The 25,912-nt window shown below is 48.6% G+C and overlaps 1 protein-coding gene across 1 annotated transcript in view; it reads right to left on the bottom strand.

Moving 5' to 3' along the window:
* Positions 1–25,912, bottom strand: part of KCNK17 (potassium two pore domain channel subfamily K member 17) — a 98,528-nt gene that overhangs the window by 23,813 nt on the left and 48,803 nt on the right. Inside the window, exon 2 of the mRNA XM_063918842.1 lies at positions 24,056–24,170. Within this exon, the coding sequence (XP_063774912.1) occupies positions 24,056–24,170 (115 nt within the window). The remainder of the gene's footprint in view (positions 1–24,055; positions 24,171–25,912) is intronic.

Here is a 25,912-nt window from a genome sequence, read left to right as displayed (position 1 = left end):
CAATAGCTGGTCGCAGTATAATGCCTGAGTGTATATAAACAGACTTCAGGATAGTCTCCTGCTTTCTATCTGCAGGTTCCTTGAGGGCGGCTGTGTCCGGAGACGGCAGTGCCACCTTCTTTGATAGACGTGTGAGCGCTTTATCTACCTTAGGGGGCGTCTCCCAGCGTAACCTGTCCTCTGGCGGGAAAGGGTACGCCATCAGTAACTTTTTAGAAATTACCAGTTTCTTATCAGGGGAAGCCCACGCTTCTTCACACACTTCATTTAATTCATCAGATGGGGGAAACACTACTGGAAGTTTTTTCTCCCCAAACATTATACCCTTTTTTGTGGTACCTGGGGTAACATCAGAAATGTGCAAGACATTTTTCATTGCCGCAATCATATAACGGGTGGCTCTATTGGAATGTACAGTAGTCTCCTCGTCGTCGACACTGGAATCGGTATCCGTGTCGACGTCTGTGTCTGCCATCTGAGGTAGCGGCCGTTTTAGGGCCCCTGATGGCTTTTGAGACACCTGGGCAGGCACGAGCTGAGAAGCCGGCTGTCCCACATCTGTTATGTCGTCAAACCTTTTATGTAGAGAGTCGACACTATCACGTAATTCCTTCCACATTACCATCCATTCAGGTGTCGGCCCCGCAGGGGGTGACATCATATTTATCGGCATTTGCTCCGCCTCCACATAAGCCTCCTCATCAAACATGTCGACACAGCCGTACCGACATACCGCACACACACAGGGAATGCTCTGAGAGTATGCCAGCACACACCAGAGCGCTATATAACACAGGGATTAACACTATATTGAGTGATTTTCCCCTATAGCTGCTTATATGTATACAACTGCGCCTAAATTTAGTGCCCCCCCTCTCTTTTTTACCCTTTGTAGTGTAGAAACTGCAGGGGAGAGCCTGGGAGCGATCCTTCCAGCGGAGCTGTGAGGGAAAATGGCGCCAGTGTGCTGAGGGAGATAGCTCCGCCCCTTTTTCGGCTGACTTCTCCCGCTTTTTTGTGGATATCTGGCAGGGGTATTTTTCACATATATAGCCTCTAGGACTATATTATGTGATCTTTTTGCCAGCAAGGTGTTTAATATTGCTGCCCAGGGCGCCCCCCCCAGCGCCCTGCACCCATCAGTGACCGGAGTGTGTGGTGTGCATGAGGAGCAATGGCGCACAGCTGCAGTGCTGTGCGCTACCTTGTTGAAGACCGAAGTCTTCTGCCGCCGATTTCCAGGACCATCTTCTTGCTTCTGGCTCTGTAAGGGGGACGGCGGCGCGGCTCCGGGACCGGACGACCGAGGCTGGGCCTGTGTTCGATCCCTCTGGAGCTAATGGTGTCCAGTAGCCTAAGAAGCCCAAGCTAGCTGCAAGCAGGTAGGTTCGCTTCTTCTCCCCTTAGTCCCTCGTAGCAGTGAGTCTGTTGCCAGCAGATCTCACTGAAAATAAAAAAAACTAAAATATACTTTCTTTCTAAGAGCTCAGGAGAGCCCCTAGTGTGCATCCAGCTCAGCCGGGCACAAAATTCTAACTGAGGTCTGGAGGAGGGTCATAGGGGGAGGAGCCAGTGCACACCATGTAGTCCTAAAGCTTTCTTTAGTTGTGCCCAGTCTCCTGCGGAGCAGCTATTCCCCATGGTCCTTACGGAGCCCAGCATCCACTTAGGACGTCAGAGAAAACACAACAAATATTAGCCCTTATCAGTCAGCTGTCCTCCTCCCTGTCCCTCAGTGGCGGGGGTTGTTCATAGTGGAGTGCTGCGAATACTGAGCAGCGGGCGGGCGGGCAGGTGTGGGTCGGCAAGGAAAGCTGTGGATGCGGACGGGAACTGGAAGATGTGTATGCAGGCAGGTGGGCTGGCTGGGTGGTGAGACGCGGCGGCCGTGACCTATGATATCACACTGCCTCGTCATCAAGGCATAGGTCACGGCCGGAGCATGACTGATCCTCTAAGAAGAGCCCGAGCCAAAAGTTTACTGTACAGGAAGCTCCTCTGGCTCCGCGGCACACCTTGCAACTGGTCGCGACACGCTAGTGTGCTGCGGCACACTGGTTGAAAAAGCCTGCTTTAGATGTTCTGAAATCATGGGCCTAATTCAGAACTGATCGCAGCAGCAAATTTGTTAGCAGTTGGGCAAAACCATGTGCTCTGCAGGGGGGCAGATATAACATGTGCAGGGAGAGTTAGATTTGGGTAGGTTATTTTGTTTCTGTCCAGGGTAAATACTGCTGCTTTATTTTTACACTGCAATTTCGATTTCAGTTTGAACACACCCCACCCAAATCTAACTCTCTCTGCACATGCTATATTTACCCGCCCCCCCCCCCCCCCCCTTGCAGTGCACATGGTTTTGTCCATCTGCTAACAAATTTGCTGCTACGATCAGGTCTGAATTAGGCCTCATGTGACAGATTATACTAACAAAAGCTATTCACGGACTTGTCTCCATAAGGCTGTTGAGTTACTAGGGATTTATTCATTGGGCTGACACCACTGGGTTTGAATTGTACAGTGCAAACAGCATTGGTGTGTTCAGCACAGTTGGTGTAGTGGTTAGCATTACTGCCTCACAGCCCTAAGGTCATGAGTTCAGTTCCCGTGTGGGGTTTGTATGTTCTCTCTGTTTGCATTGGTTTAAAAATATACTATTAGGTTGATAATATTCCTAGCGTATCCATGTGATACAGAATATAGATTGTAAGCTGCAGTTAGCCAAGGACTGATGTGAATGACCCAATACAGTTGTCTCTGTAGAGTGCTGCGCTATAGAAATAACTGTTAATAAAAAATAAAAAAATATGCCAGACTGATATTTTGGGTGTGTGGATTTTAGGGAAAGGCTCTTGAGTAATGGGTTCTACACTAGTAGTTAGCTTACTTATTGTTTTATCCTCGGTTCGCTGTCCTCCACTATATGTTATTATTATTATTATTATTATTATTACATTTTATTTATAGGGAGCCACAAGTGTTTTGCAGCGCCGTACAAAGGACAGTACAGGGAGACAAAACTTAGCACTACAGTAAATAAATAACAAATATAGAGTACAGGTAACAAAGAGCACCACAATTCTCACAACATAATACAGCTTAGATGTAAGTAGTGAGGGAGTGATCATCGTACTACTAGGAGCTGGCGGCCATAGATAGAGAGGAGCCTTTACCAGTAGGAGAAAAAGCGGTAAAGATGGTCGCTGAGTAGGAGAGAGCTGTGAGTGAAATGTGTCAAGAAGAGAGCTTGGACAACGAGAGGAAAGAGGGCCCTGCTCTGAAGAGCTAACAATCTAGTGGGAAGGGACGAAAGACAGATGACATGAGGTGCAAGCAGGCGGGAGGTAGGCTGATGGCAGGATGTAAGCAAAGCAGAGATGGTCAAGGCATGAGGCAGGGGGATGGAGGAGCAGCCTCAGGACTAGGTTATGCATTGGAAGGGTATGCTTTGATAAATGGGTGGGTTTTCAGTTCCCGTTTGAAGCTTTGCAAGGTCGGGGAGAGTATAATGGAGCGGGGGAGCGCGTTCCACTGAAGAGGTGCAGCACGTGCAAAATCTTGAACTCGAGCATGGGAAGCAGTGACCAGGGCAGAGGAGAGGCGACGGTCATTGGCTGAACGTAGTGGGCGGGAGGGAGTATGAAGGGAGAGGAGACTGGAGATGTAGGGAGCAGTGGAATTAGAGATGGCCCTGTATGTGAGGGCGAGGAGTTTGAAGAGGATTCAAATATCTAAGAAGAAGTGTCAGCTTCCAGGTATTGGTATGAGGATAAGCTCCGCGCACCCCTATCAGACCAAGCTTGGCCTGAATTATGTTTAGCACTGATTTATGTAGCTGTTTCAATACTATTGGTCAAAGCCACCGATGACGGCAGCTTTGACAGACTGTGGGTTAGTAAATCTACCCCCTTTGCCTCTTCACTCCGCAGTGCAGATCTTTATTCAGTGATCCTAAGTTTGGAGAAACTACACTTGTAGATGTGACTAAATACTGCCACCTACTGGCATTCATACACACTCTGCTGTATAATGTCCTCATCACCTCAATCTATTAGGAGCTGCTATTTGCTTATTGTGTTTTAAAGTTATGGTATTATATTTTCAGTTTTATTTAAGAAATTATTGAGAAAAACTGAAGCGGACCCAATATGGTTCTCGGTTCCTCTCGCCTGTAGGCAAAACGATCGTTATAAGACGGCATATGAAGGGTAGTCACAGTCTCCCCATCTGCCCTACAACCTGTCTGCCCCACGCACTCTGTCCTGACACAAGGCAAGGCCACACTCACACTCCCATACTTACTCCGTTCAGGTGGTGGCTCCACCTCCTCTCCAGCAGCCAGGAAGGGTCTGTACTATCTCACACGCCATTGGGACTTTCATTGCTCACGCATTGAGTAGACAGGACGGACCTGCTGCAATATTGTATAGATCCTGTATAGTCATTTCGCAAATGTTGTATTTATGATTTTCTTTATTCTACACAAAACTGGGAGAAGTTTCTAAGGGTTCGGTATGTGAGGCCAGTGGACAGGATGTCGGCAATCACAATACTGACACCGGCGTCCCAATCCCGACAGGGGCGAGTTAAGTATGCTACCCCCTAACCCTCCTCCCTGCAGCCTAACCCTAACCCTCCTCTCTGTGCGTCTAAACCCAACCCCTCCGGCCCTAACCCGCCCACTATACTTGCGGTCAGAATGGTGGTTATCAGGAATCAGGCGTCGGTCTCCTGACACTGTCGGGATTCTGGCATCGGCATTCTGATGGGCGTCGGTATCCCGACTTCTGGGATCCTGACAGCCGGTATCGTAACTGCATCCGGTTTCTAATGTATCAGAAACTTTTTGAACATTTATTGATGTCTCAAAGCAAATCTGTATTTTGCAAACAATGGTGTGTAAGTTTATGTGACAGATGCTCGGTGTAATCATGGCGCTGAACTGCATCCACTTGTGATACTGTAGCTGCAGATTTATATACAGTACACACAACGGTGGTCTTTTTTATGAATTCAAATCAAAATTAGCAATTTTTGCACGTCAGCGACGGGGTCTGAACTGTGCACAGATAGAAGAGGAGAATTCATTCAGCATTTTTTACAAAGGTACAGTAAGTGAAAAATTATTTTTGGTAACTTTTTAAAATGTATTTGGGGGCCTAGTAATATATAAAAAAAATAAGAATTTACTCACCGGTAATTCTATTTCTCGTAGTCCGTAGTGGATGCTGGGGACTCCGTAAGGACCATGGGGAATAGCGGCTCCGCAGGAGACTGGGCACATCTAAAGAAAGATTTAGGACTATCTGGTGTGCACTGGCTCCTCCCCCTATGACCCTCCTCCAGACCTCAGTTAAGATACTGTGCCCGGAAGAGCTGACACAATAAGGAAGGATTTTGAATCCCGGGTAAGACTCATACCAGTCACACCAATCACACCGTACAACTTGTGATAATAACCCAGTTAACAGTATGATAACAATGGAGCCTCTGAACAGATGGCTCCCAACAATAACCCGATTAGTTAACAATAACTATTTACAAGTATTGCAGACAATCCACACTTGGGATGGGCGCCCAGCATCCACTACGGACTACGAGAAATAGAATTACCGGTGAGTAAATTCTTATTTTCTCTGACGTCCTAGTGGATGCTGGGGACTCCGTAAGGACCATGGGGATTATACCAAAGCTCCCAAACGGGCGGGAGAGTGCGGATGACTCTGCAGCACCGAATGAGCAAACTCAAGGTCCTCCTCAGCCAGGGTATCAAATTTGTAAAACTTAGCAAAAGTGTTAGACCCTGACCAAGTAGCCGCTCGGCAAAGTTGCAGTGCCGAGACCCCTCGGGCAGCCGCCCAAGATGAGCCCACCTTCCTTGTGGAATGGGCTTTTACAGATTTAGGCTGCGGTAGTCCTACCACAGAATGTGCAAGCTGAATAGTGCTACAAATCCAGCGCGCAATAGTCTGCTTAGAAGCAGGAGCACCCAGCTTGTTGGGTGCATACAGGATAAACAGCGAGTCAGTTTTCCTGACACCAGCCGTCCTGGAAACATAAATTTTCAGGGCCCTGACTACGTCCAGTAACTTGGAATCCTCCAAGTCCCTAGTAGCCGCAGGCACCACAATAGGTTGGTTCAAGTGAAAATCTGATACCACCTTCGGGAGAAACTGAGGACGAGTCCTCAATTCTGCCCTATCCATATGGAAAATCAAATAAGGGCTTTTACAAGACAAAGCCGCCAATTCTGATACACGCCTGGCCGAAGCCAGGGCCAACAGCATGACCACTTTCCACGTGAGATATTTCAAATCCACGGTTTTAAGTGGCTCAAACCAATGTGATTTCAGGAACTCCAAAACCACATTGAGATCCCAAGGTGCCACTGGGGGCACAAAAGGAGGCTGAATATGCAGAACTCCTTTGACAAATGTCTGAACTTCAGGCAGTGAAGCCAGTTCTTTCTGGAAGAAAATCGACAGAGCCGAAATCTGGACCTTAATGGACTCCAATTTGAGGCCCAACGTCACCCCTGCTTGCAGGAAATGCAGGAATCGACCCAGTTGAAATTCCTCCATTGGGGCCTTTCTGGCCTCACACCAAGCAACATATTTCCGCCAAATGCGGTGATAATGTTTTGCAGTGACATCCTTCCTGGCTTTGATCAGGGTAGGGATGACTTCTTCCGGAATGCCTTTTTCCTTCAGGATCCGGTGTTCAACCGCCATGCCGTCAAACGCAGCCGCGGTAAGTCTTGGAACAGGCAGGGCCCCTGCTGCAGCAGGTCCCGCCTTAGCGGTAGAGGCCATGGGTCCTCTGAAAGCATCTCTTAAAGTTCCGGGTACCAAGCCCTTCTTGGCCAATCCGGAACCACGAGTATAGTTCTCACTCCTCCCCTTCGTATTATTCTCAGTACCTTGGGAATGAGAGGCAGAGGAGGAAACACATAAACCGACTGGTACACCCACGGTGTTACTAGAGCGTCCATAGCGATCGCCTGAGGGTCCCTTGACCTGGCGCAATATCTTTTTAGCTTTTTGTTGAGGCGGGACGCCATCATGTCCACCTGTGGCCTTTCCCAACGGTTTACCAGCATTTGGAAGACTTCTGGATGAAGTCCCCACTCTCCCGGGTGGAGGTCGTGCCTGCTGAGGAAGTCTGCTTCCCAGTTGTCCACTCCCGGAATGAACACTGCTGCCAGTGCTAACACGTGATTTTCCGCCCATCGGAGAATCCTTGTGGCTTCTGCCATTGCCCTCCTGCTTCTTGTGCCGCACTGCCTGTTTACATGGGCGACCGCCGTGATGTTGTCTGATTGGATCAGTACCGGCTGGTTTTGAAGCAGGGGTCTTGCTTGGCTTAGGGCATTGTAAATGGCTCTTAGCTCCAGAATATTTATGTGAAGTGAAATCTCCTGATTTGACCACAGTCCCTGGAAATTTCTTCCTCGTGTGACCGCTCCTCAGCCCCGAAGGCTGGCATCCGTGGTCACCAGGACCCAGTCCTGTATTCCGAATCTGCAGCCCTCTAGGAGATGAGTCCTCTGCAGCCACCACAGTAGTGACACCCTGGTCCTTGCTGACAGGGTTATCCGCTGCTGCATCTGGAGATGCGACCCGGACCACTGGTCCAACAGGTCCCACTGGAAAATCCTTGCGTGGAACCTTCCGAATGGAATTGCTTCGTATGAAGCTACCATTTTTCCCAGGACTCGTGTGCATTGATGTACCGACACCTGTCCTGGTTTTAGGAGGTTTCTGACTAGAGATGACAACTCCTCGGCTTTTTCCACTGGAAGAAACACTTTTTTTCTGGTCTGTGTCCAGAATCATTCCCAGGAACAGAAGACGTGTCGTCGGGACCAGCTGTGACTTTGGGATATTGAGAATCCAACCGTGCTGTTGTAGCACTTCCTGAGAAAGTGCCACCCCCACTATCAACTGTTCTTTGGACCTCGCCTTTATCAGGAGATCGTCCAAGTACGGGATAATTAAAACCCCCTTCTTCCGAAGGAGTATCATAATTTCGGCCATTACCTTGGTAAAGACCCTCGGTGCCGTGGATAACCCAAACGGCAGCGTCTGGAACTGATAGTGACAGTCCTGTACCACAAACCTAAGGTACTCCTGGTGAGGAGGGTAAATGGGGACATGCAGGTAGGCATCCTTGATGTCCAGAGAGACCATGTAATCCCCCTCGTCCAGGCTCGCAATAACCGCCCTGAGCGATTCCATCTTGAACTTGAACTTTCTAATATACGTGTTCAAGGATTTTAAATTTAAGATGGGTCTCACCGAACCGTCTGGTTTCGGTACCACAAACATTGTGGAATAGTAACCCTTTCCTTGTTGAAGTAGGGGTACCTTGACAATCACTTGCTGTGAATACAGTTTTTGGATAGCCACCAACACTGCCTCCCTGGCAGAGGGAGTTGCTGGTAAGGCAGATTTTAGAAAACGGCGGGGGGGAGACGTCTCGAATTCCAGCCTGTACCCCTGAGATACTACTTGAAGGATCCAGGGATCCACCTGTGAGAGAGCCCACTGTGTGCTGAAATTTCTGAGACGGGCCCCCACCGTCCCCGGGTCCGCCTGTGAAGCCCCAGCGTCATGCTGTGGACTTACCGGACGCGGGGGAGGACTTCTGCTCTTGGGAACTGGCTGTATGCTGCAGCTTTTTCCCTCTACCTTTGCCTCTCGGCAGAAAGGATGCGCCTCGAGCCCTCTTGTGTTTATGGGGCCGAAAGGACTGTACTTGATAATACGGTGCTTTCTTTTGCTGTGGGGTAGCCTGTGGCAAAAATGTCGATTTCCCAGCCATAGCTGTGGAAACGAGGTCTGAAAGACCATCCCCAAACAGTTCCACCCCCCTATAAGGCAAAACTTCCATGTGCCTTTTTGAATCGGCATCACCTGACCACTGCCGAGTCCATAACCCCCTTCTGGCGGCAATGGACATTGCGCTTATTTTTGATGCCAGCCGGCAAATATCCCTCTGTGCATCACGCATGTATAAGACAGCGTCTTTTATATGCTCTATTGTCAGCAAAATATTGTCCCTATCCAGAGTATCAATATTATCCGACAGGGAATCTGACCACGCAGCAGCAGCACTGCACATCCATGCCGATGCAATCGCTGGTCGCAATAAAATGCCCGTGTGTGTATATATAGCTTTTAGGGTAGCCTCCTGCTTTCTATCAGCAGGATCCTTTAGGGTGGCCGTATCCGGAGACGGTAGTGCCACCTTTTTTGATAAACGTGTAAGCGCTTTATCTACCCTAGGGGGTGTTTCCCAACGTGACCTATCCTCTGGCGGGAAAGGGTACGCTGCCAATATCCGTTTAGAAATTATCAATTTCTTATCGGGGGAAGTCCACGCTTCCTCACACACCTCATTTAATTCCTCAGATGCAGGAAAAACTACTGGTAGTTTTTTCTCACCAAACATAATACCCTTTTTTGTGGTACCTGGGGTACTATCAGAAATGTGTAATACATTTTTCATTGCCTCAATCATGTAACGGGTGGCCCTATTGGAAGGTACACTAGTCTCATCGTCGTCGACACTGGAGTCGGTATCCGTGTCAACATCTGTGTCTGCCATCTGAGATAGCGGGCGTTTTAAAGCCCCTGATGACATTTGAGACGCTTGGACAGGCACAAGCTGAGTAGCCGGCTGTCCTATGTCGTCAAACCTTTTATGTAAGGAGCTGACACTGTCACGTAATTCCTTCCATAAGTCCATCCACACAGGTGTCGACCCCGCAGGGGGTGACATCACATTTACAGGCATTTGCTCTGCCTCCACATCATTTTCCTCATCATACATGTCGACACAGCAGTACCGACACACAGCACACACACAGGGAATGCTCTGACAGAGGACAGGACCCCACAAAGCCCTTTGGGGAGACAGAGGGAGAGTATGCCAGCACACACCAGAGCGCTATATAACAGAGGGATATCACTATACAGAGTGTTTTCCCCTATAGCTGCTTGTATTATATATACTGCGCCTAAATTTATTGCCCCCCTCTCTTTTTTACCCTTTCTGTAGTGCAGGACTGCAGGGGAGAGCCAGGGAGCGATCCTTCTAGCGGAGCTGTGAGGGAAAATGGCGATAGTGTGCTGAGGGAGATGGCTCCGCCCCTTTTTCGGCGGGCTTTCTCCCGCTGTTTGTGTAATTCTGGCAGGGGTAATTTACACCTATATAACCTCTAGGGCTATATATGGTGTCAGTTTTGCCAGCCAAGGTGTTAATATTGCTGCTCAGGGCACCCCCCCCCCCAGCGCCCTGCACCCATCAGTGACCGAAGTGTGTGGTGTGCATGAGGAGCAATGGCGCACAGCTGCAGTGCTGTGCGCTACCTTGGAGAAGACAGAAGTCTTCAGCCGCCGATTTTCCGGACACTTCTTGCTTCTGGCTCTGTAAGGGGGACGGCGGCGCGGCTCCGAGAACGAACACCAAGGCCGGTTCCTGCGGTCGATCCCTCTGAAGCTAATGGTGTCCAGTAGCCTAAGAAGCCCAAGCTACCACCAGTTAGGTAGGTTCGCTTCTTCTCCCCTTAGTCCCTCGTTGCAGTGAGCCTGTTGCCAGCAGGTCTCACTGTAAAATAAAAAACCTAAACTATACTTTCTTTCTAGGAGCTCAGGAGAGCCCCTAGTGTGCATCCAGCTTCGCCGGGCACAGAAATCTAACTGAGGTCTGGAGGAGGGTCATAGGGGGAGGAGCCAGTGCACACCAGATAGTCCTAAATCTTTCTTTAGATGTGCCCAGTCTCCTGCGGAGCCGCTATTCCCCATGGTCCTTACGGAGTCCCCAGCATCCACTAGGACGTCAAAGAAATAAGGATTTTAATTACCTACCGGTAAATCCTTTTCTCGTAGTCCGTAGAGGATGCTGGGGTCCACATTAGTACCATGGGGTATAGATGGGTCCACCAGAAGCAATTGGCACTATAAGAGTTTGAGAGTGTGGGCTGGCTCCTCCCTTTATGCCCCTCCTACCAGTCTCAGTATAGAAACTGTACGCGAGGAGACAGACATCTTCGAGAGAAGGATTTTACACAGATAGTGGTGAGATTCACACCAGCTCACACATACAAGGAACATCAAGCCAACTAGCTTGAAACTCAGCAACCGCTGAAACATTACTTACCAAGTAACAATGCAGTACTCAACTAAAACTAAGTTGTACTGAACCAAATAACAATAGCAGGAAAACGAAGCACTGGGCGGGCGCCTAGCATCCTCTACGGACTACGAGAAAAGGATTTACCGGTAGGTATATAAAATCCTATTTTCTCTTGCGTCCTAGAGGATGCTGGGGTCCACATTAGTACCATGGGGATGTACCAAAGCTCCCAGAACAGGAGGGAGAGCGCGGAGGCTCCTGCAGAACCGATAGACCAAACTTCAGGTCCTCAGAGGCCAAAGTATCGAACTTGTAGAACTTTACAAACGTGTTCGACCCAGACCAAGTTGCTGCTCTGCAAAGTTGTAACGCCGCCGACCAGGAAGACCCCACCTTACGAGTAGAGTGGACCTTAACAGACGTAGGACACGGCAAACCTGCCGAAGAATGCGCATGCTGGATAGTGAGATCAACTGCTTAGAAGCAGGACACACAATTTTCTTGGGATCATACAGGACATACAAAGAGTCCGATTTCCTGTGACGAGCAGTCTTCTTCACATAGATTTTCAAAGCCCTTACAACATCCAAGTACTTTGATTAAATTGAGGCATCAGTAGCAACTGGCACCACAATAGGTTGGTTGATATGAAATGCCGACACAACCTTCGGGAGAAACTGCTGACCTGTTCGGAGCTCAGCTCTATCTTCATGGATGATCAAGTATGGGCTTTTACATGACAAAGCCCCCCAACTCTGACACACGTCTAGCAGAAGCTAAGGCCAACAAAGTGACAGCCTTCCATGTGAGAAACTTGACCTCAACCACCTGTAGAAGCTTGAACCAATAGTAGTGCGCAGTATCACCCTTGAAGCCATGTATATGGATTTGAGCTGTGTCAATTTTGCGATCTGCTGCTTCTTTTAACGTGGTAGATCCCGGGACAGGTAAAACCCCCTTCCTTGACACAGTCTGGAAGATGCGTCAACTATGGGTGGGTTTTCCCATTTCTTTCTATCCTCCTCAGGGAAGGGAAAAGCAATTAGAACCTTTCTTGGGATCTGGAATTTTTTCTCCGGGTTTTCCCAGGATTTTTCAAATAAAGCGTTTCATTCTTTAGATGCTGGGAAGGTTAGGGAGGCTTTTTTATTATCCGTGAAGTAAGCCTCCTCAACTTGCTCAGGTGTCGTGTCAGCAATATTCAACACATCTCTAATAGCCTCAATCATCAACTGCACCCCTTTTGCAAGAGATGTTGCCCCCCGCAGCACATCCCCATCATCGTCTGTCGTGTCAGAATCGGTATCCGTGTCATCTTGTATCATCTAGGCAAGGGTGAGGGTGTACGCTAGGGGCCCCAGAAGGAACAGAACCTGACCAAACCGCCATAGAATTCTGTAAAACCTGAGTTGCAATCTCAGCCTGTGCTACCCTAGTAGAATCTGAGAAATCATACCCTTAAGAGAGGCTAACCACTCAGGATCCCTTGCAGGGATCTGTGATAAAACAGTACAATCCTGATTACATGGAATGGGATCATCCTGAGAGGAATTATCCTCTGCAGCATATGACACAGAGTCCCTAGACATGGCTTTTGGATACAGCAAACATTCCACACACACAGGGAAAGGACAGATACAGTTTCCCCCTAAGAATGCCAAGAGAGCCACAGTGATTGGAGCCAACCCACACACAGTGCTTTTTAGATAGAGGGAAGCCACTACCCAGTGCTTACTGTGCACCTTAATGGGTTACACAGCATTTACACAGCCCCCCCCCCTCTGCAACCCCCTGGTACCGTAAAGGATAGCTGGAGTTGATTTGGAGGGACAGCTCTCCCTGTCAGCATCTCCACAGTGATCTGCAGGCAGGAAAAATGGCACTGCTTCCTGCTCCACTGTTCATTTATACTGGCCTGAGGATTTTACTGGCGTAGGAACTGGGGCCCCTGACAGACTTCAATACCAGTGTAGGGTACGACGCTGGCTCAGGGCACCTCTCACAGCGCCGCACTAAGTACCGCTAAGCCTCCGTTAGTACTGCGCTTTCACCCTGTTGCTGCTATCTTCACACTGGCTCCCCACTTGCTAGGGGGGCCGGTGACTCACTCGCCACTTGAATCTTCTGGTTCTGTAAGGGGGTGGCGGCATGCTGCGGGGGTGAGCGATCACCTGTGGTGGCGAACGATCATTCCCCTCAGGAGCTCAGTGTCTTGTCAGCGGAGATAGTGGCTCAGACCCCTCAGGGATGACACTACTCCCCCCCTTAGTCCCATGTAGCAGGGAGGCTGTTGCCAGCAGCCTCCCTGTGCCTATACTCTAATAAAACCAGAGAAACTCCTATGGAGCTCCAATAGCTGTGACCGGCTCTTCCGGGCACATTTTCTAAACTGAGTCTCTCTCAAACTCTTAACGTGCCAATGGCTCCTGGTGGACCCGTCTATACCCCATGGTACTAATGTGGACCCCAGCATCCTCTAGGACGTAAGAGAAAATGTCATAAAATTATGCAGAAACTACAACTTCAGCGTAACTTTACCACTATGTAAGAACAGCCTAATGGCACCGCAAAAAGCTAATTACTGCTGCAGTCCGCAGTCCTGATTTATTGTTACTGGGCCCTGCAGTCTGACCCCTATGTACCAAACCCCGAAAAGCAAAGTTTGGTCCCTTTGATTTACACCGTAAACCTCTTTATGCCTATGGAAGCATTCTCAAAAAAGAGGGATCTTACAATCCCTCTTTCGCTGCCTCTGCCCACCTCCGGAAAGTGACACTGCATCAGATTCTCTGGAATGTGGAAGACTCTTCCGATATGCTGGGAATGTAAATCGCAGTGACAGCAGTTATCGCTACCACTGTCCCTGCGAGTTACATCATGCAAACAATGAAAGTATTTTACAGACTGAATAGGTATGTGTTATTGAAATAGTGGACGCAGAGCTGGCCTTAGCTATAGGCAGGCTAAGCATTTGCCTAGGGCACTCAAGCATGTCTAGGGGCATCCAAGCATGTACCTGCAGTATCTCATGCTGGGATGGACAGTCTGCAAACTATCTGTTACTTTCCATATGTATTCAATCAGTACTTGTATACACTGCTGTTTACATTTGTCAAATAGAATGTAGACTGTCCCTTAAACGTTGTCAAATAGAATGTAGACTGTCCCTTAAACTCCCTCCGACATGCTTGAATACCCATGACTTATGAGACCTCAGACAGCAGAAGCTCGGTAACTGAAATTCTTGGACCTGTGACATTTTCAATGACTATATAAGGTTATTACTGGATGGCTCCTTATGATACCACATGTGTATTTTGGAAGACTGCTCCATATAAATCTGATATCACCTATACTGCTTGTGCACATGGGGGAGGGGGACCCTGCTATCCTGTGTGAGTCCCTTATCCCTGTGCAAGCCCCAGGTGTCTGCAGGGACATAACATTGGCAGTGTTCTCCCAACACTTTATTTCTCAGTCAGTCCATACCGTAAAATTCCCCTGCATTGTAACATGGTCAGTAAGTTGCGTTGCACTATTTCTGTATGAAACATCAGTGCAGCGTGACTTTTGGACGAATCAGATAGGACAGCAGAGCATATCGCTCCCACAGTATAAAATAAAGGGTATGCAGTTGTTGGGAGTGATAGACACCAGAAAACACACTGAACAGTGAAGAGAATGGACAGTTGCTAGAAGTTTGATACTTTTTGTATAACCAGCAAGTATGGCAGTATCTGGATATTGCTGCATTTTTGTGTCCAACCAGCAAGCGAAAATAAAGGGTGAGGCTTGCAAAGGACGGCATACCCTGTGAGGTCACATTCCTTGTATGGATGCCCCTTTAACGGGTGCGAGCGCAAGCATGTACCCACCCATCCTGCCACTCCCATCTTACAAAACGCAGTTACGGATCCAGGGAGCTGCATGGGCGCACATACTGACTGCCAGCAAGCAAAAGTAAGTTTTATTAAAAAAAGCTACTAGCATTACTAATGCGGGGCAAATGTGTCAGGTGCATTACCTTGTGGCATTATGTGTATTAATAAGAATTTACTCACCGGTAATTCTATTTCTCGTAGTCCGTAGTGGATGCTGGGGACTCCATAAGGACCATGGGGAATAGCGGCTCCGCAGGAGACTGGGCACAAATAGAAAGCTTTAGGACTACCTGGTGTGCACTGGCTCCTCCCCCTATGACCCTCCTCCAAGCCTCAGTTAGGATACTGTGCCCGGAAGAGCTGACACAATAAGGAAGGATTTTGAATCCCGGGTAAGACTCATACCAGCCACACCAATCACACCGTACAACTTGTGATATGAAACCCAGTTAACAGCATGATAACAGAGGAGCCTCTGAATAGATGGCTCACAACAATAACCCGATTAGTTAACAATAACTATGTACAAGTATTGCAGACAATCCGCACTTGGGATGGGCGCCCAGCATCCACTACGGACTACGAGAAATAGAATTACCGGGGAGTAAATTCTTATTTACTCTGACGTCCTAGTGGATGCTGGGGACTCCGTAAGGACCATGGGGATTATACCAAAGCTCCCAAACGGGCGGGAAAGTGCGGATGACTCTGCAGCACCGAATGAGAAAACTCAAGGTCCTCCTCAGCCAGGGTGTCAAATTTGTAAAATTTTACAAAGGTATTTGACCCTGACCAAGTTGCAGCTCGGCAAAGTTGTAAAGCAGAGACCCCTCGGGCAGCCGCCCAAGATGAGCCCACCTTCCTTGTGGAGTGGGCTTTTACAGATTTTGGATGTGGCAGTCCTGCCACAGAATGCGCAAGCTGAATTGTACTACAAATCCAGTGAGCAATAGTCTGCTTAGCAGCAGGAGCACCCAGCTTGTTGGGTGCGTAGAGGATAAATAGCGAGTCAGATTTTCTGACTCCAGCCGTCCTGGAAACATATATTTTCAGGGCCCTGACAACGTCCTGCAACTTGGAGTCCTCCAAGTCTTTCGTAGCTGCAGGCACCACAATAGGTTGGTTCAGGTGAAACGCTGAAACCACCTTAGGGAGAAACTGAGGACGAGTCCTCAATTCTGCCCAGTCCGCATGAAAAAATCAGATAAGGGCTTTTACAGGATAAAGCCGCCAATTCTGACACGTGCCTGACCGAAGCCAGGGCCAACAGCATGACCACTTTCCACGTGAGATATTTTAAATCCACAGAATTAAGTGGTTCAAACCAATGTGATTTGAGGAACCCCAAAACTACATTGAGATCCCAAGGTGCCACTGGAGGCACAAAAGGAGGCTGTATATGCAGCACTCCCTTGACAAACGTCTGAACTTCAGGAACTGAAGCCAGTTCTTTCTGGAAGAAAATCGACAGGGCCGAAATCTGAACCTTAATGGATCCCAATTTGAGGCCCATAGACACTCCTGTTTGCAGGAAATGCAAGAATCGACCCAGTTGAAATTCTTCCGTCGGGGCCTTCCTGGCCTCGCACCAAGCAACATATTTTCGCCAAATGCGGTGATAATGCTTTGCGGTTACATCCTTCCTGGCTTTTATCAAGGTAGGGATGACTTCCTCCGGAATGCCTTTTTCCTTCAGGATCCGGCGTTCAACCGCCATGCCGTCAAACGCAGCCGCGGTAAGTCTTGAAACAAACAGGGTCCCTGCTGGAGCAGGTCCCGTCTTAGAGGTAGAGGCCACGGGTCCTCTGTGAGCATCTCTTGAAGTTCCGGGTACCAAGTTCTTCTTGGCCAATCCGGAGCCACGAGTATAGTTCTTACTCCTCTCCGTCTTATAATTCTCAGTACCTTGGGTATGAGAGGCAGAAGAGGGAACACATAAACCGACTGGTACACCCACGGCGTCACCAGAGCGTCCACAGCTATCGCCTGAGGGTCCCTTGACCTGGCGCAATATCTTTTTAGTTTTTTGTTGAGGCGGGACGCCATCATGTCCACCTTTGGTTGTTCCCAATGGTTTACAATCATGTGGAAGACTTCTGGGTGAAGTCCCCACTCTCCCGGGTGGAGGTCGTGTCTGCTGAGGTAGTCTGCTTCCCAGTTGTCCACTCCCGGAATAAACACTGCCGACAGTGCTATCACATGATTTTCCGCCCATCGGAGAATCCTTGCAGCTTCTGCCATCGCCCTCCTGCTTCTTGTGCCGCCCTGTCTGTTTACGTGGGCGACCGCCGTGATGTTGTCCGACTGGATCAGCACCGGCTGGTCCTGAAGCAGAGGTCTCGCTTTGCTTAGGGCATTGTAAATGGCCCTTAGCTCGAGGATATTTATGTGAAGTGAAGTCTCCAGGTTTGACCACAGTCCCTGGAAATTTCTTCCCTGTGTGACTGCTCCCCAGCCTCGAAGGCTGGCATCCGTGGTCACCAGGACCCAGTCCTGAATGCCGAATCTGCGGCCCTCTAAGAGATGAGCACTCTGCAGCCACCACAGGAGTCCGTGGCGACAGGGTTATCCGCTGATGCATCTGAAGATGCGATCCGGACCATTTGTCCAGCAGGTCCCACTGGAAAGTTCTTGCGTGGAATCTGCTGAATGGAATTGCTTCGTAAGAAGCCACCATTTTCCCCAGGACCCTTGTGCATTGAAGCACCGATACTTGACCTGGTTTTAGGAGGTTTCTGACTAGATCGGATAACTCCCTGGCTTTCTCCTCTGGAAGAAATACCATTTTCTGGTCTGTGTCCAGAATCATCCCTAGGAACAGAAGACGTGTCGTCGGAATCAGCTGTGATTTTGGAATATTGAGAATCCAACCGTGCTGTCGTAACACTTCTTGAGATAGTGCTACCCCGACTACCAACTGTTCCTTGGATCTCGCCCTTATCAGGAGATCGTCCAAGTACGGGATAATTAAAACTCCCTTTCTTCGAAGGAGTATCATCATTTCGGCCATTACCTTGGTATAGACCCGCGGTGCCGTGGATAACCCAAACGGCAGCGTCTGGAACTAATAGTGGCAGTCCTGTACCACAAACCTGAGGTACCCTTGGTGAGAAGGGAAAATGGGGACATGTAGGTAAGCATCCTTGATGTCCAGCGACACCATATAATCCCCTTCCTCCAGGCTCGAGATAACCGCTCTCAGTGATTCCATCTTGAATTTGAACTTCTTTATGTAAGTGTTCAATGACTTCAGATTTAAAATGGGTCTCACCGAACCGTCCGGTTTCGGTACCACAAACATCGTGGAATAATACCCCTTTCCTTGTTGCAGGAGGGGTACCTTGGTTATCACCTGCTGGGAATACAGCTTGTGAATAGCCTCTAACACCGCCTCCCTGTCGGAGGGAGTTGTCGGTAAGGCAGATTTTAGGAAACGGCGGGGGGGGAGACGTCTCGAATTCCAACTTGTACCCCTGAGATACTACCTGAAGGATCCAGGGATCTACCTGTGAGCGAGCCCACTGTGTGCTGAAATTCTTGAGACGGGCCCCCACCGTACCTGAGTCCGCCTGTAGAGCCCCAGCGTCATGCTGAGGACTTAGCGGAAGCGGGGGAGGACTTCTGTTCCTGAGAACTGGCTGTTTGCTGCAGCTTTTTTCCTCTACCTTTGCCACGTGGCAGAAAAGAGGAGCCTTTCGCCCGCTTGCCCTTATGGGGCCGAAAGGACTGTGTATGATAATACGGTGTCTTCTTGTGCTGTGAGGTAACCTGGGGTAAAAACGTGGATTTCCCAGCAGTTGCCGTGGAAACCAGGTCCGACAGACCTACCCCAAATAACTCCTCTCCTTTATAAGGCAATACTTCCATATGCCTTTTTGAATCGGCATCACCTGACCACTGCCGAGTCCATAACCCTCTCCTGGCGGAAATGGACATAGCACTTACTCTTGATGCCAGCCGGCAAATATCCCTCTGTGCATCACGCATGTATAAAAAAGCATCCTTTAAATGCTCTAAAGTCAGTAATATACTGTCCCTATCCAGGCTATCAATATTTTCTGTCAGGGAATCTGACCATGCCACCCCAGCACTGGACATCCAGGCTGAGGCGATCGCTGGTCGCAGTATAACACCAGTGTGTGTGTATATACACTTTAGGATAGTCTCCTGCTTTCTGTCAGCAGGTTCCTTAAGGGCGGCCGTATCCGGAGACGGTAGTGCCACCTGTTTGGACAAGCGTGTGAGCGCCTTATCCACCCTAGGGGGTTTTTCCCAACGTGCCCTATCCTCTGGCGGGAATGGGTATGCTGCCAATAACCTCTTAGGAATTATCAGTTTATCGGGAGAAATCCACGCTTCATCACACAATTCATTTAACTCCTCAGATGCAGGAAAAACTACAGGTAGTTTTTTCTCACCAAACATAATACCCTTTTTTGTGGTACCTGTGGTATTATCAGAAATGTGTAAAACATTTTTCATTGCCTCAATCATGTAACGTGTGGCCCTACTGGAAGTTACATTTGTCTCCTCGTCGTCGACACTGGAGTCGGTATCCGTGTCAACGTCTGTATCTGCCATCTGAGGTAGCGGGCGTTTTAGAGCCCCTGATGGCCTCTGAGACCCCGGGACAGGCACAAGCTGAGAAGCCGGCTGTCCAATGTCGTCAAACTTCTTATGTAAAGAGTTGACACTTTCACGTAATTCCTTCCATAAGCCCATCCACTCAGGTGTCGACCCCGCAGGGGGTGACAATACATCTACAGGCAATTGCTCCGCCTCCACATCATTTTCCTCTTCATACATGTCGACACAGCCGTACCGACACACAGCACACACACCGGGAATGCTCTGATAGAGGACAGGACCCCACCTAGCCCTTTGGAGAGACAGAGGGAGAGTATGCCAGCACACCCCAGGGCGCTATATATATATATATATATACAGGGATATCACTATATAGAGCGTTTTCCCCTATAGCTGCTGTTATAATTAATACTGCGCCTAAATAGTGCCCCCCCCTCTCTTTTTTACCCTTTTCTGTAGTGCAGGACTGCAGGGGAGAGTCAGGGAGACGTCCTTCCAGCGGAGCTGTGAGGGAAAATGGCGCCAGTGTGCTGAGGGAGATAGCTCCGCCCCCTTCTCGGCTGACTTTTCTCCCGCTTTTATGGAAAATCTGGCAGGGGTTAATGTACACCCATATAACCCTGGGGACTATATGTGATGTATTTTTGCCAGCCAAGGTGTTAATATTGCTGCTCAGGACGCCCCCCCCCAGCGCCCTGCACCCGTCAGTGACCGCAGTGTGAGGTGTGCATGAGGAGCAACGGCGCACAGCTGCGGTGCTGTGTGCTACCTTGATGAAGACTGATGTCTTCTGCCGCCGATTTTCTGGACCACTTCTTGCTTCTGGCTCTGTAAGGGGGGCGGCGGCGCGGCTCTGGGACCGGACTCCGAGGCTGGGCCTGTGTTCGATCCCTCTGGAGCTAATGGTGTCCAGTAGCCTAAGAAGCCCAAGCTGGCTGCAAGCAGGCAGGTTCGCTTCTTCTCCCCTTAGTCCCTCGTAGCAGTGAGCCTGTTGCCAGCAGGTCTCACTGAAAATAAAAAAACCTAAACTAACTTTCTTTCTAAGAAGCTCAGGAGAGCCCCCTAGTTTACACCCAGCTCGGTCGGGCACAAAAATCTAACTGAGGCTTGGAGGAGGGTCATAGGGGGAGGAGCCAGTGCACACCAGGTAGTCCTAAAGCTTTCTATTTGTGCCCAGTCTCCTGCGGAGCCGCTATTCCCCATGGTCCTTACGGAGTCCCCAGTATCCACTAGGACGTCAGAGAAATGGGCATTACTAATGCGGGGCAAATGTGTCAGCTGCATTACTGTGTGGCATTATGTGTATTATGGGCATTACTAATGTGGGGCATACTGTATGTGTCAGGTGCATTACTGTGTGGACTTATGTGTATTATTGGCATTACTAATGTGGGGCATATGTGTACGGTGCATTACTGTGTGGAATTATGTGTATTATGGGCATTACTAATGTGGGGCAAATGTGTAAAGTGCATTACTGTGTGGCATTATGTGTATTTGAAAAAGTCACGGGTCACGTGACGAAACGCGTCAGGACTCCTCCCCCTTATTCCTCACTGACTGTTTGTAATCTCTGATACTCTCCGCACGGCTCCGGTATACCTTCTACGGGAGCAAACAGTGCGGGTGCCAGGACAGGACACAGCCGAACTCCCAGCTCCGTACAGCGCCAGTGGATAACCAGCAGCCTCTCTCCCCTACATCTTCAACGGACGGTGCTAGTCCAGGGAGATTGAGGCGTTCCACCAAGTATTTGATTCCTGCAGCGGGCTTTCCATTACAGCAGCCTCACACCTGTCTTTCCCTATAGACTGCAACGGGCGATGCACGCCCAGGGATAACAGGCTTAACAGCGGGACCCCGGCCAGCACGGCTAATACTTTCAACTCTGCCATTCAATCTGGGCTTTCTGGGCTCACCCGAGGACGCTCGGGACCACTCAGCCTCATCGGAGAGGTAATCTAACCATTCATTATCACCTGTTATCGGCTCCTGGAACTTTGAGACGTTTCAGAATACAGCTCTTGAATATAGAGCCTATGATTGTATTCCATATTCATATTTAATTCTACATTTAGCAATTGTGTTTGACTGAATATTCAACAGTGACATTACTAATGTGGGGCATATGTGTAAGGTGCATTACTGTGTGGCATTGTGTATTATGGGCATTACTAATGTGGGGCATACTGTATGTGTCAGGTGCATTACTGTGTGGAATTATGTGTATTATGGACATTACTAATGTGGGGCATATGTGTACGGTGCATTACTGTGTGGAATTATGTGTATTATGGGCATTACTAATGTGGGGCAAATGTGTAAAGTGCATTACTGTGTGGCATTATGTGCATTATAGGCATTACTAATGTGGGGCATATGTGTAAGGTGCATTACTGTGTGGCATTGTGTATTATGGGCATTACTAATGTGGGGCATATGTGTAAGGTGCATTACTGTGTGGCATTGTGTATTATGGGCATTACTAGTGTGGGGCATACTGTATGTGTCAGGTGCATTACTGTGTGGAATTATGTGTATTATGGGCATTACTAATGTGGGGCATATGTGTACGGTTCATTACTGTGTGGAATTATGTGTATTATGGGCATTACTAATGTGGGGCAAATGTGTAAAGTGCATTACTGTGTGGCATTATGTGTATTATGGGCATTACTAATGTGGGGCATATGTGTAAGGTGCATTACTGTGTGGCATTGTGTATTATGGGCATTACTAATGTGGGGCATATGTGTAAGGTGCATTACTGTGTGGCATTGTGTATTATGGGCATTACTAATGTGGGGCATATGATGTGTAAGGTGCATTACTGTGTGGCATTGTGTATTATGGGCATTACTAATGTGGGGCATATGTGTAAGGTGCATTACTGTGTGGCATTGTGTATTATGGGCATTACTAATGTGGGGCATACTGTATGTGTCAGGTGCATTACTGTGTGGAATTATGTGTATTATGGACATTACTAATGTGGGGCATATGTGTACGGTGCATTACTGTGTGGAATTATGTGTATTATGGGCATTACTAATGTGGGGCAAATGTGTAAAGTGCATTACTGTGTGGCATTATGTGTATTATAGGCATTACTAATGTGGGGCATATGTGTAAGGTGCATTACTGTGTGGCATTGTGTATTATGGGCATTACTAATGTGGGGCATATGTGTAAGGTGCATTACTGTGTGGCATTGTGTATTATGGGCATTACTAGTGTGGGGCATACTGTATGTGTCAGGTGCATTACTGTGTGGAATTATGTGTATTATGGGCATTACTAATGTGGGGCATATGTGTACGGTGCATTACTGTGTGGAATTATGTGTATTATGGGCATTACTAATGTGGGGCAAATGTGTAAAGTGCATTACTGTGTGGCATTATGTGTATTATGGGCATTACTAATGTGGGGCATATGTGTAAGGTGCATTACTGTGTGGCATTGTGTATTATGGGCATTACTAATGTGGGGCATATGTGTAAGGTGCATTACTGTGTGGCATTGTGTATTATGGGCATTACTAATGTGGGGCATATGATGTGTAAGGTGCATTACTGTGTGGCATTGTGTATTATGGGCATTACTAATGTGGGGCATATGTGTAAGGTGCATTACTGTGTGGAAATATGTGTATTATAGGCATTACTGTGAGGAATTATGCAGGGTTGAACTGGCCCACAGGGGCACGGGGAAAAGGGGCACAGGGTACCCCCCCTGGTGGGCCCCACTACCTGAGTGTTGCTGGGTCAGATTAGAACTAGCGGCGGTGCTAGGGGGCACCAGCCAAAATTCTGCTTAGGGCATCAAATTGGCTAGGGCCGGCTCTGTTTGGACGGGTGGTGGTCAAGCATATCAGAAGTACTTGGAGGAATGGTGCTGCATTAAACAAATGCTTTATTCCAAGAATTAAGCTTTTTTTATTATTATTTTTAAATTCTGTTCTGGCGACATATCTGATGATAGTGTTACCAGAACCAGGGCCGTAGAGAGCGGAATTGGGCCCATGTACTCTGTGGAACAGCGGTCCCTGCAGTGATGATCAGAGACTTGGCTCTCTAGTACCGAGAGCTCAAGATGGCTGCCTCCCTGTCCCGCCCAAAACAACTCCTCTCGTCTGCTAGTCCGACCCCACTGTGGCCCATCTCTGCAGCTATCACTGCACTAAGCTCAACTGCCACTCATGGGCCAGTGCATTAGGCAAGCCCACCAGGCTAAACTTTGCCAGCCAGGCCCTGCCAGCAGCTTACCCCTATGACATACAAGTTTCTTGAGGGTACCAAGATGCTTAGAGAGAGGTTTAGGTGCAAATGAAGGTGTATTGGATGCTACAGGTCATCAGAGGCAAAAACTGGAACTATCCTACAAAATGAAGCAGCGCCAGTTACTGGTAAAGTCATCGTCTGTCTGTGGTGCAGATCTCTGGGACTTACCGATTGTAGTTATAGCGGTTACAGAGAAGAAGAAAGATCCGGCAAAGTTCCAGGTCTCCGGGCTGCTATCGTTCCCCATCAGGCTGACCCCCTTCTTGTAGGCGTTAATGATTCCCTGAGGCAGAAAACAGTGATGTTACAGACTCCATTCAGACACATGGGCCCTCATTCCGAGTTAATCAATCGCTCGCTAGCTATTTTTTGCAGAGCAGCGATCAGATAGTCGCCGCCCACGGGGGAGTGTATTTTCGCTTTGCAAGTGTGCGATCGCATGTGCAGCAGAGCGGGACGAAAATGATTTTTGCAGTTTCTGAGTAGGTCTGAACTTACTCAGCCGCTGCAATCACTTCAGCCTGTCCGGTCCCGGAACTGACGTCAGACACCCGCCCTGCAAACGCCTGCGTTTTCCCTACCACTCCCAGAAATGGTCAGTTGACACCAATAAACGCCCTCTTTCTGTCAATCGCCTTGCGATCGGTTGTGCGAATGGATTCGTCGCTAGAAGCATTGCACAGCAACTATGCTGTTTGTACCCGTACGACGCACGTGCGCACTGCGGTGCATGTGCAGTAGTAACCTGATCGCTGTGCTGCGAAAAACGGCAGCGTGGAATGAACTCGGAATGAGGGCCATTGTACAGCTGTCTCGTATTTTACAGGAATAGTATTATTATTGTATAATGTACTGCGTATGTATTTTTGGAAAGGGGTCCCATGAAAACCATCTAAACTTGGCCATATGATTAATGATAAATTAAAAACTCCATGTTTTATTTTAACATAAAGGCTTCAGAAAACTGACCGTGATTAGTTTACAAAGCACAATATCCTTGTATAGAGGTTATCCTACAAAATAGAACAATAACGCTGCACTAATGACTGGACGGCTGTATGTAAAAGGGGGGAGGATTCAGATCTGATCACTGCTGAGCGTTTTTGCACAGCGGGCGATCAGCAAGAGACTGTGCGTGCGAATGCACCGCAATGTAAACGCGCATCGGCCAACAACGGGCATCGCCGACCAGCGACAGGATGGTGGAAAATTTCATTTGCATGGGCGTTCGCAAGGTGATTGACAGGAAGAGGTGTTTGTGGGTGGTAACTGACCGTTTACTGGGAGTGTCCAGAAAAACACAGGCGTTCCCAAACGTTTTCAGGGAGGGTGTGTGACGTTGGCTCCCGCCCCGATCAGCCTGTTCTCATCGCACTGTAGGAGTAAGTCCTGGGCTGCGCAGAAACTGCGCACACTGGATTTTTGTAGCTCGGAGTACACATGGGATCGCACACTTGCACGCAAATTTACACTCCCCCTGGAGGCGGGGACTATCTGAACGCAGAACAGCAAAGTTAGCAGCCCAGCAATCAGGTCTGAATCACCCCCAAGGGCTGTTATAGGGCAGTCAGTGGTCATGCAGAAAACACATCAGAGCTTTATCAGCACACAGACGTGCACAAGGGCGCTTTCAGAATCTCAGTATTGCTTGCAGGTGCCCTGACTCCACCTTTGTAACCTATTTCATAAGCATCCAGCAATGTCTCCCCTCATTATACTGAGTAACAGAAGGACGGTGGCTTTTATTATATGTACGTGTCATTGCAGGGATACGGCTGATCCCCGCTGGTCGCAGGCTTTATGAGATTGGAAAAGGTTAAAGAAAATATTTACTTTAGGAATTAAAGAGCAAAGCTGCCAACATTTCCATATAATTATCACAGACACCTGGGCGCCGAACAGGTGAGTACCAGCGCGGCATGAATATTTCAGGACTACAACCCTCATCACGTTACCGATTGTGGTCACTACATTGTCACTTATTTGGATTTTCAATGCTTTATACAGAAGCCTCTGGTTTACACT

This window comes from Pseudophryne corroboree, chromosome 4, assembly GCF_028390025.1.
Source record: "Pseudophryne corroboree isolate aPseCor3 chromosome 4, aPseCor3.hap2, whole genome shotgun sequence".
NCBI classification, from domain to species: domain Eukaryota; kingdom Metazoa; phylum Chordata; class Amphibia; order Anura; family Myobatrachidae; genus Pseudophryne; species Pseudophryne corroboree.
Note: the sequence above shows the minus strand (reverse complement) of the source record. Positions and strands in the feature narration are given on the sequence as shown.